We start from the raw sequence: 12,214 nt of genomic DNA, 5'->3' as shown, positions 1-12,214 counted from the left end.
CGATCCACAAGAGTGGGATGCTTTGGCGATGCGCCATTCAGACAGGAAAACACGATGCCGCTGTGTGACACGGCCAAAGTGAATAAAGCACAAAAACATAATATATGGAAAAGAAGCCAGGCAGGAGTATACATACATTTAGTGACTCACTTTATGTCAGCGTCAAATGCAGCATCCTGGTTTTGGTTGGCTGAAGTCAGGCCACTGGTTTGGGAACAAGGAAAGGACCATGAAGTGGCTCTGCCTTCCCATTTCTTGAGTACAGTGCACTTTGTGAAAAGCTGGCAGACCCTGTGCTTATGAGTTCTGCATCTCTCTGCACGCATATTCACATTTATAACAAATTTTTATGCAGACCATTATTATTTTTTTTCAAAAAGATACCCAATATAAAATTACCTTTCCAGGTTCAATTTTTTCAGTACATTGGTTTTAACTCTTTAACTTAAAAATAGGCAACTCTTAGCTTTTAGTGAATATTTAAGCTCTCTTCTCATCATTGCCATCTTATTGTCTGCTCTAGCGATAGGATGACAGGTTGGCCTTTCTCCCTAGAAGCAAAGGTCATCCTAACTCACCCCGGCCCTCTCAGTCTCAGTAGCTCCTCTCTGGACACTCAACTAAGAAGCTTGTCCTCGGATGTTTCATGTGAGACTTAGACATTCATAACTGGTTGCTGCAGAGCCCAGAAATATTCTGGATCCTCTTGTTTATTTATTTTCTTTCCCAATTTCTGTTTCTAAATTTTCACTGTGGGATTTTACAACATTCATAACAACTTAGCAAAACTCAAACTATGTCGTATCGGGCTGGAGAGGCGGCTCAGCACTTACGAGCACTGTTATTTCAGCAGACCCAAGTTCAAGTCCCAATACCCATGTCAGGGGCCTCACAACTGCCTGTAACTCCAGCTCCAGGGTGTAACACCCTTTTGTGGCCTCAGTGGACACCCACACTCACATGTACATCCCTACATGCCCAACCAAAGTTATACACAAAATTTAAAATAATAAAAACAAATCTTTAAAATGTATAGTATTAAAAGCCAATGCACATATGACACATTTCCATGTAAGTTCAAACATTCTTGCCAGTGGGGGTGCCCAGCCAAAGACAAGCACTGGCGATTGGCTTGATTAAAATACTCTAACTAGCCAGAGTCTACGGTAGAATACTTGTCTGGTGCCATAACACCGTGAGCCATTTCTCTCTGGTTGCAGGGACTGGGGTGGCTAGGTTGGTTTGCTATTTTGTCTGATTTATGCTGGCTTTGAATTTGATTTTCTTGTGTTGTTCATTGGGAAATAAGAAGAAGTAGAGTGAGCGTTTTTATTAAAAGATTAGATTGTAATGGATGTCATAGCACTCCGTTACAGAGGGCTAAGGTGAGAAGATAGCGAGTTCAAGGCTGGACTGGGTAACGGTTTCAGATCTTGTCTCAAATAACGTTAGATTACAGTATATACAAATAACTTTTCAACAGGGGCCTCATATTTAATGATAATTAACTTCTTTATTTCTGTTCTAGGCTGACCAGATATCTGGTTTTCACATAAGATCTGTTCTCTGTGTCCCTATTTGGAACAGCAACCACCAAATAATTGGTAAGATGCTGCCCAGAAAGCTCTAGCTTCTTTGTGAAGCAACTGACATCCTTGTTAAAACAGATACCAGGCCCACACATCTTTATTAACTCACTATTGTGTGTGTGTGTGGGTGCGTGCATGTGTGTGTGCATGCGTGTGTGCATGTGTGTGGATGTGTGTGTGCATGCATGTATGCATGTGTGTGTGCATGCGTGCATGTGTGTGTGTGTTGCCCTTGACCTCTGGCTAGCCTGAGGCTCATAACACTACTTCTTATGCCTCCCAGGTAGTAGGATTTGCAGGCTTGTGTCACAGGCCCAGTGTCTTCTGCATTTCTATGGCCAGAACTTACGAAGCTATGTGTCTATACTGGTCTACAGTTGCATAAGCACACACTACCAATGAATGGTGTCAGTTAGAACAGGAAAAAAAATATCTATTAAACTCAAAGCACTAGAACATTCTGAAACTAGAAGAGGTCTCAGAAGCCTACCAATTGAACTTCGTTATTTTATGTTGCAGACACTGAAGAATAGATGGAAAGAGAAACAGTCACAAAGCTACAGCTATGAAATGGATCAAGCTTAGACTTGAGGCATCCTAGCATCCCATGATATCTATGTGCATGCCTGAGCTTTCACACGTAGTGTGGGGGCAAAGGTACTGGACACACCTGAACACGCATCTCTGCTGGCACGTCTCTGAACAGACTCTTTCCCACAGTAAAGAAACCATAGGCAAAAGCGGCTTCCACCATTTTTCTCCCTACCTGACATTTCCCTTTGCCTCAAAAAACAGTCAGATTTGGCACAGTGGTGCATACCTGAAATCCAGCAGGTCCGTGCTAGAGGCATAAAGAGTTCAAGGTCATCCTCAGCTACACAGTGAATGCAAGGCCATCCTGAGAATATAGGAGACACCGCCTGGAAAGATCCAAACACAAACCAACGAGACAAGAAAACTCAGTCAGGAAAAGAGAAATCAGTACAGAATCCCAAGCGAAGAGTTTATGGTGAAGCTTAAGCAATCATATAAAAAGAGTAACTTACTTAAAACCACAATAAAAATATGGGGTTATTTTCTCCTAAGAGACATAAATTGATAGATATATTTGATACATAATATAGATTCTTGCTTATCTCTACTACCTAACCAATAACTTAGTACCCTGTGATGTTGTCAAGACCTGATTTTTGTTTTCTAAGACCGAGCCTTATGTGTCCCAGGCTAGGATAAACTCACTGTGTAGCTAAGGGTGACCCTGAGCCTTTGGTCTTCTTGGCTCTAGGTCCTGAGCATGGGAATTGCAGGTGTGAATCACCACACCCAATTTATGTGGCACTTCTTGCTCACTAGGCAGACACTATACCCACTGAGTTTACCTGCCGCCCAAATCCTACATTTTAGAAGGATTGTCCCCCATTGGACTGCTTAACTTGCACACATATATTAGCCTATCATTAAGCATATAGAATATTCTAGGCTCTTGGAATCTGAGCCTGGACACAAAGTGGAATTAGCTTACATCATATACGAAGTTTTAGATATATCTATATTTAAAGGAGGGGAAATATCCATAGGAAACAGTTGTGCGTTGACTGAATGCCAATCTCACACACAGTCCTGCATTTCGATTCTAAGGATAAACATCACTATTACATCAAAATTAGGGCTATAGTTTTCCTATTATATGCTAAAGACATTTCATTTATGTATGTGTTCTTGAGAACACAATGAGTTAGCTCGTGAGTGAGAAGTTAGGTACTTTTACAAAACTACAGGCTCACTTTAGGATCATAGCTATTTTTATTTGCTTGTTTCTACTAAATAGGGACACAAGCTATTCACTTTCAAGGTTGAAACTTTCTTAGTCAGATTGTTGTGTTTTGGAAGTCCTATGTCAGCACATCTGGTATAACGCTGGGGATGTATTTGAAAAGGGGAAACCTTTAAAAAGTGAATCTGGTGGAGGCGTGCCAGCCATTGGTAGCAGGGGACAGAACTAATGCTGCTTTGATCCATGTGTGTCCCATAGCATCATGTTGTATGTCTTAAGAGTGCATAATAAAAATCTAAAACTAATTTCACATCTTCATAAGCATCTGAGATAGTTTACATTTTCATTCTTTTTGTATGTATGGACAAGGAATTTCACCACTAAGATAGTTCATTTATACGTGATGACACAGATGACATTGGAACTGAAATTTGAACTAAGGTTATCTAAATCCAGAGACTAGGTTTCTCAGAGACTAGGTGCTGATACCCTCAACACCAAAGTGGGAAATAGATAGATAGACAGACAGACAGATAGATAGATATGAATAGGTGATTTATGTAAAGCTGTGTGTGTATATATAGTCTAATATACTTGTCAACAGTATCACACTTCCAGTGTGTAGGAGTTTTTTAAAGCACATATTTATTTATTTATTTTAGATTTATTTATTTTATTTATTGTATATGAATGCTTTATCTGCCAAAGAAGGCACCAGATCATATTACAGATGGTTGTGAGCCACCATGTGATTGCTTGGAATTGAACCCAGGACCTCTGGAAGAGCAGGCGGTGCTCTTAACCACTGAGCCATCTCTCCAGCCCACAGTGTATAGGAGTTTAAACTCAGTATGTTAAGTCACTCACAGAATCAGCTATGGCATGCTCTAACACAGTGACACAATGCCCAGTGCTGGCAGTGACTGCTGTCCTCACCTTCCCTCTGCAGGGGTCGCGCAAGTGCTGAACAGACTTGATGGGAAACCATTTGATGATGCAGACCAGCGGCTTTTTGAGGTGAGCAAATAAAAGTATAAAGCAAGGTCCAGAACTGAATCACTGACAACCTCATCGCCCACATGCATTAGGATAAACATGGATCATTTTAATATAGGTAAATGGTATACCAGAACTGAGAAGACAGTTTAAAGACTATATAAATGCATTGGCAAGATTTGATTGTGTTTTCACTCATTGGCTTAGCTTGTAACTTTTGATCATGATATCTTAGTTTTATTGGAGAATTACCCCCACATCAGCCCAGTGTCACCATCCTTGTCCTGTTCACACATGTTCAGTCATGAAACCCTTAGCCAGCCCTTTAGTCCAGAAGGTTCTGTTTCCCTCCATCTCCAGCTTTGATGTGCTTTTTCACTCACTGTGCCAGAATCCAACTCCCTCAAAACAATCTATCCTTTTTTTTTTCTTATTGCATCTTTTTTAGAAGCTAGTGCTAAATCAGTATGGTTGGCCTTGCCTTGTGGTTTCTCTTACTTTGGCTTCTTGGCCAAAATATTTCATAGCCTTGCTATTGAAAGGGGCTGCTTTTAAATGAAATAGAATAATAAAATCAGTCTACTGCCCAAATAAAGTAAGACCACATTTAAACACATTCTATTTTTTCAAATGTATGAAGTTATTTCTTCACAATGTCATTAAAGTAATGGTTTTTTTCCTCACGTGCAGTGTGAGCCATAAAGCCCTTACATGACAATAGTAATTAAGAATTTTAATGCACATTTCCCCGAGGCCCACCTCTGAGCCCAATAAAATTATATTTTCAGAACTGTCTCTGGTGACTGCCTGCTTTCATATTAGATTTGGGCTGTGAGTTATTACAGTTTTTAATTAAAAGGCTTTCTGTGTCCTAGGCTTTTGTCATCTTTTGTGGCCTTGGTATCAACAACACAATTATGTACGACCAAGTGAAGAAGTCCTGGGCCAAGCAGTCTGTGGCTCTTGATGTAAGTATCAAATCAGCAGCCTGTGCTGAAAGGCCCTGACTTATGATGTGGAAGCCTTTCCTGTTCATGGGCCTTGATTTTCAAATCTTGAAGACTCTCCTCACTGAGTCTTAATTATGTTATGGTCTTGGGTTAAATTGGGTAACAAATGTCTCCAATGAGCAAGTGAAAACAATTGTCGGGACTTAAAATAGATCATGAACATGAACGTTTGTGTGTGTGTGTGTGTGTGTGTGTGTGTGTGTGTGTGTGTGTGTGTGTTTCTATAACTGCACAACCTTTCATATCACACAGGGGAAACCTGGCTGTGAAGATACATAGCCCAGATCTGCTTCTTCCATAAATACATGTGTACTTACTTCCAAACAAGAATTGCATTCTGATCTTTGCCTGTCCCCCCAAACCCTTGAAGTTCTAAAGAATTCTTCTCTCACGTAAATCACAGACGCTTATTTTGACACAGACCTACTTTTTTTCTCAGCATCTTCTCTATAGATGGTACCAAGATTTTGTTTTTATCTAAGAAAAACTTAAGAGGTGGAGAAGATAAAGCATCCATAATGTATGTCTGATAGGAGGCATGTGCGCTCTTAAAAATGTTCCGGATACCAAGCTGGATGTTGGGAGAAAGGGAAAACTGTGAGGATGATCAAAGTACTTGCAGGTTTAAAAGGCATAATATTATTGTTATCTAATAGGTCTGCATACTTTTTTCTTCCTGTTTAGACCATGAATTCTGGAATCACCAAGTTTCATCATTTATAGTTAGTGCCTGGGACGATCCTTAGCGCAAAGGAAAGATCTATGGAATATTTTTTAGGTGGAGGGATGGGGAATGGAAAGATGGTAGACAGGAAACACTGAAGTAAAGGATTTGAGGTAGTTCTCCTGAGAAAGAATTGCCTGGCTTATATGAACCATGTTGAGTGAGGACTAAAGATAGTACCTTTAGCCACTGGGCGAACTGAAAACATATGGCCAATATATAAAAATCATTACTAAACTAGACATGGTGGTGCATGCCTTTAGTCCCAGCATTCAGGAGGCAGAGGCAGGAGGATTGCTGTGAAATTGAGGCCAGCCTGGTCTACATGGTAAACTCCAACCCAGCCTGGACTACATAGTGAGATCGTGTCTCAGAAAGAAAAGAAGAAAGGATGGAAGAAAGAAAGGAGCGAGAGGGAGAGAGGGAAAGAGAGGGGAAGGAAGAAAGGAAGGAAGGAAGGAAGGAAGGAAGGAAGGAAGGGAGGGAGGGAGGGAAAGTGAGGGAGGGAGGGAAGGAATCAGCACTAGTGAGCTAGGGAGATGGCTCCAGTGGGTAGTGCACTAGCCATGCAGGCGTGAGGACCAGAGTGTGGCTCCCCAGAGCCCACATGAAAGGTGGACAGCCAGGTGGATTTGGCAGCTGCCTGTAACTCTAATCCTCGATAGATGGGGCTTCCCTTGGGCAACACTCCTGACTATCCCAGCTGGAACTGGTTGGTGATCACCAGGTTCAGTAACACTGGGCCTCCATGTGCCTGTGAGTACACACACACACACACACACACACACACACACACACACACACACACCCCTACACCCCACACAGAATTGTGCCTATACACATGCAGCGTGTGTGCACAGCACACACACTAACACGCCATCACCACTGGAGCAGGAAGGTCTGTGTGCCAAACTGTTTCCATATTGTGACTCAGTCGTGAGAATTAGGTGAGCTGATACCTGTGAAGGCTTCAATGAGCGGTCAGCGTCAGTGTACTGCAACAGTTATTACCACGCTGTTATGTGCTGTGCGTAGTATGTTCAGCACTGAGATGCAATTGGGAGAAGGAACAAAGGACGTTTAGTTTGAAACAGCAAATGTTGAGCGTGTCTCCTTCCTCTTAGTCTCATCAAACTCCATCTCTCCAGTCTCGCCACCCAATGTGTTTTACTCCTTGCAGCTATTTACAAACAAACAAAGAGCAAACCAACAAGCGCAACACGGAGCATTCCATGGATGGAGACCCAGCCGGGTCTCATCACGCTGTGACATCATTAACACAGAGAACACAAGCCTGCGTTGTGTTCCCTGCGTTCTCGCTCCTCCCTGCCTCCTACTGCACCTTCTTCCTGTTAAATGACTGGGTGGAAGCATGAATGGCCAGCTGTCCCCAGATGAGAGAGTCGTACGGCCATCTCTCCTAAATCCCTCAGCTTCGAGGCCAGTCCCTGGGTGCAGTCTCTGAACATGAAGGCTAGTACACGGTCCCAGTGAGCACCTCGTGCAGGTGCCACTCACGTTACTTTCTGTCCTTAAACACAAGTTGTCTGACACTGACGACATTTCCGGTTCAACACATTAGGGCCAGCTCACCTTTTCAATAAGTTGACTTTCTGTTGTTGATTCATTTGTTCTGTGTCCTTCTGCCAGTAAAAAGCAGCCTTCCCTGTTATGGCCTGGCATTGCCACCTTGGTGTCCCTCTAACCTTTGGCCAATCTTCAAGTCACTGGGAGCCAAGTCTTGGTCATTGTAACTGGGTGGCCCCACCCTATGCCCTGGCTAAGGATACACTGCAGACTTCGTATCTTCAGCACTTACAAAGACAAAATATGGTCTGTTGAGAGGTACTAAAGTGAAACTCAGAGGTGGCATCTTCATTTACTATGATGTATTAACTTCTGAGTGAACATACATTAAATCCTCTGCACTTATAAAAATACAATGAATATGAGCAGATGCAAAATTTTTGTAAATATTTTATTCAAATGTGCATGTATGTTTATATTATTTATAAGAAACTTAGTTCCATAAAGGATCTGAGCTACTTTATAATACTATAAATGGTCTAGCAAAAATATTAAATAGTAAAATTATAATAACAACCAAGAGATAGAGAGAAAGCCAGAAGGGACAAATCCAAGCATAGGGTTATTCTTACGGTCTCAATTCTCCTGTCTTAGGGCTGGGCTAGCCCTTTCTCATTTTTCCATTGGAGCCAAGGAAAGATTTCCCGCCCAGCCTGGCCAGACTCCTCTCTCTCTCTGTCTCTCTCTCTGTCTCTACCTCTCTCTCTCTCTCTCTCTCTCTCTCTCTCTCTCTCTCTCTCTCAACATACTCCATTTGGTCTTGATTCTGTTTGAATTTTCCAAAGATGGCGGTCTTCTTTTATTCCATTACCTCTTGTTTTTCATTAGCAACAAAATGATAGAAAGGAAGCCATGCCTAGAAGCTTGCCTTCTAGAAGTACACGTGGCTTTGGCATTGGCAGCTCATTGGAGTGGATCTCTCCTGGAATCAGGAGAATCCAGAGAGACAGCACATCCCTGTTCTGTTTTTTAAGCATCCTTTCCCCAAGGGAAAAGATAAAATAAAATACTGTATCTCTAAAAGTAAATATTTTCCCAGTCAGTCCTTATAAGTGAGGTTGGCACTACCTTCCTTCCTTCTTTTCTTCTTTCTTTTTTAACAGACTCCGTGGCTTTAATTTACTCCACCCTCCCCCAAAAGTGACTGACTTACATGCATCTATTTAATGCTAGCTATTAGTTGCCAGCTTTTAAGTTGATTTGATTTAAAACACATCAAACTATACACATTCACATATATTTGCATACGTATTTAAATGTATTTCTTTATGTATTATTTCATTCCACTGATCTGGGAAAAAAGTCTTCCCAGACTTCCTTGCTTTAAGGATACCTGGAATATCCTTTTCGCTTTGCACTAGTGGACTGATGGCCTCAGCCAAGCCGAAAGCAGGATGGGTGGAAGACAGTGCTCATGTTTGCACGAGTCGGGTTCTAATTTGGATTGAGTCCTGATTGCATAGCTGTTGACCCTGGACATTCCCTACATGCTTTTACTTCCATCATGTGGTAAATGAGCATAAGCAAGTATTTAACACTTAGGTAAAATTACACAGGGACAATGTTTAGAAGCAGGACTCAGTCACAGCTGGCTCTCTCTCTCCAGCTGGCTCCACATCTGTGCGTTCAACCATAGGTGGGAAAGATCCCAGAACAATTAGTTCTGTGGAATACCACATTAAAAACTTCTGCCCTTTGCCATTGTCTCCTCGACAACACAGACCCATAACTGTCTACTAGCATTTGCACTATGTCACCTAGGGTAAGTGATGTGGAGATGACTCAGACTCTGAGGTTACATAGCGTATACACAAGTTCTGAGCCATTTTAGAGACCAAACTGCAGTATCTGAGGACTCAGGCTGAGAGAGAGGGTCACAGAACCTCATGCGGAGCTGTGGAAGAGAGCGGGTCTTAGCGAAAGTTAGCTGTTTGTACTGACCAGGTATGTTAGTGTCTTTGCTCTCCGTTGAATTCTGTCTACTCACCCTCAGGTTAATTTAACACTGTGCTGGCTGGGGGCCAAAACTCCTTGGCTGTTTAATGAAGTAGACCACTTCCTGCTTCAAGTTTGAATCCAAAATAGATTAGCCTTTCCCTCATTCTTTGGCTCTGCAAACTACATTGCTGTGCGGTCTGACATCATTATAGTGCATGCTAGCACCATTGCTGTACAACCTGGCACCACTGCAGTGCACCCTGGCACCATTGCTGTACAACCTGGCACCACTGTGGTGTACCCTGGCACCATTGCAGGGCACCCTGGCACCATTGCAGTGCACCCTGGCACCACTGCAGTGCACCCTGGCACCACTGCAGTGCACCCTGGCACCACGGCAGTGTACCCTGGCACCACTGCAGTATACCCTGACACCATTGCAGTATACCCTGGCACCATTTCAGTGCACCCTGGCACCATTGCAGTGCACCCTGGCACCATTGCAGTATACCCTGGCACCATTGCTGATGTGGCTGTTTCAGATCACTCCAGGCATGCACGGTGTTGGTCACCTGTGTCACCATGTACGCTTCTGCAGGTACAGGACCTGGAAATTACAACCTCACATCCAAGGGTGAGACAACCAGAGAAAACTTGGCATAGAAGGGAGTCGCTTCCCGTTGTCCCATGCTGGTAACTTCAGCTCACTTCAGTCCCAATCCACCAAAGGTGAAAGCTAGAAGTACAAACTGCATATCTTCTGTTTTTCTGGCCTTTAAAAATGGAATGACTAATATAATACCTAGATTTTATTTAACAATTGAGTTATCAATCCAATTATTTTGGTGACTGCTTTTCTGAATTTCTCATAATTTAGTTATAAAATTCTATTGTGAAAATTCTTTTACCTAGATCTGTAATATTAACCCTGCACAGCTCCTAAATGCCCTGAAAGCAGAATGTCGGAACAAAGACAGACATTTACAATCATTTTAACAAATTTGCTTTTACAATCTTGATTTCCATTCTGCGCAAGCAGCCATAAAGCCTCGAGGAAAGCTGCGTTTCCTTAGGTGCAGATTTTCCCAGAGGCGGGTCCTGAGAACAAAGCGGGAACTGCCTAAAGGTCAGAATGCGGAGGAGGCACAATAGGCGTGTAGGTGTGGGATATGATGTGCGCATTTCGAGCATCGAGAATTGTTCTTCGGGGCGTCCTTCATGGTTATTGCAGATGAGGCCTTACCTAACCCAGATGAGAATCCTTGCAGGAAACATAAGTCGGGGTGGTAAGGGATGCCTCATACAGCTTTATGATCAGAGCGAGGAGAGGAATGGGGGTCAAACGGAGAGTGAGGAGAAAGCGAGCGCCATCAGGAGCCAGGCGCCATTTATTCCGCCTCCCCGAAAGCCTCTCCATCTATTTCCTCTTTTCCAATTTTCACAGCAACCGTCCTCCTTAAGGGCTTCATTACCTCTTGGCTGGGCAATTGCCGTCCCCTTCTACTTGTTCCTCCTAAAACATAGTTTAGATTGCACCACTCGCCTACTCAGAGACCTTAAATTACTCCCGGATTACCGATCAAAATACAAATGTCCTGGCCTCTGGGGCCCTTGGAAATCTCCCACCAAACTACTTTCCTCCCCTTGGCTCTCATTTCTCTTCTCAGAGAATTTTATGCTACTTACCCACTCAAATACTTCATAGTCCACAAATCAGCCACCTGCTTGTCTGCCGTCTGATCCTTAATGTCCCCTCAACTTTCATGATTCTCTGTTCCAAGTATGCCTCCCCACTTGGGATTGTCCCATGATTCAGAGCTTCATTTGAACATACTCCAGAAAACTCCTACTCTTGTGCTGTCTCTCTTTTGTCCTCCGCTATGCCTGTGTCTTCTCCTCTGTCTGAACATGTATACTGAAGTGTGTGGTTATGTTTGAATCCACCACCCCAGTGTTTTTTGTTTGTTTATTTGTTTGTTTGTTTGTTTCTTATGTAATTGGCACTCAGTAAAAATGCATTGAATAAATGAATGCATTTGTACTACCTCCCACTGCGGTCTTTTAGAACAAGAGTCCAAAAGGGGAAAACTCTGACCCTTTTAAGGCTGATGACAAAGGAAAGGGAGGCCATCGTTAGTAGAAATCTTGGTGCCCACAGACTGGCAGAGCACCTGCCCGGTGTTCTCCACACCATGAGCAGAGCTGGGTTTGTGAAGAAGGGAAGACTGGTGGGGAAGAGCTCTCCAGCCTTAGCATCCCATGGGAGGCCTCCTTCCGCTAGAGTTAAGGAGCTAACCAGTTCCAAGGCTTTCAATGATTCCTGCTGCTGTACAGCCCTCACCGCCGTCTGTCTGCCCAGCCTGACATTGTGTCCACAGCACACTAGCTCAGCTCCCTGTCACCCATGGCAACCAGCACTTCCCTTGGTCTGTGACTCTGACTTTGCTAGGAAGCTCATGTACATAGAGTCACGTGTGTCCCCTTTTGACTCAGAGGTGGAGAGACAAATACTATTTATTATACTCTTATAGAAAACAGCAACAGGCAAACAACATACCGTGAACGCTTCATGGTAAGGTGCCTTAAAGCAAACAGC

At 43.1% G+C, this 12,214-nt stretch overlaps 1 protein-coding gene across 2 annotated transcripts in view; it reads left to right on the top strand.

Annotated features, from left to right (window-relative positions):
• PDE11A (phosphodiesterase 11A) overlaps positions 1–12,214 on the top strand; it is a gene marked incomplete at its 3' end in the record, with an annotated part of 371,638 nt that overhangs the window by 204,770 nt on the left and 154,654 nt on the right. For both annotated transcript variants that reach the window (XM_084800165.1, XM_084800166.1), the window contains exons 7-9: positions 1,529–1,604; positions 4,313–4,380; positions 5,235–5,327. In XM_084800165.1, coding sequence (XP_084656291.1) covers positions 1,529–1,604; positions 4,313–4,380; positions 5,235–5,327 — 237 coding nt within the window. The remainder of the gene's footprint in view (positions 1–1,528; positions 1,605–4,312; positions 4,381–5,234; positions 5,328–12,214) is intronic.

This window comes from Acomys minous (assembly GCF_964271855.1).
Source record: "Acomys minous genome assembly, chromosome: 10".
NCBI classification, from domain to species: domain Eukaryota; kingdom Metazoa; phylum Chordata; class Mammalia; order Rodentia; family Muridae; genus Acomys; species Acomys minous.
This window is presented reverse-complemented; position numbering and strand designations above follow the sequence as displayed.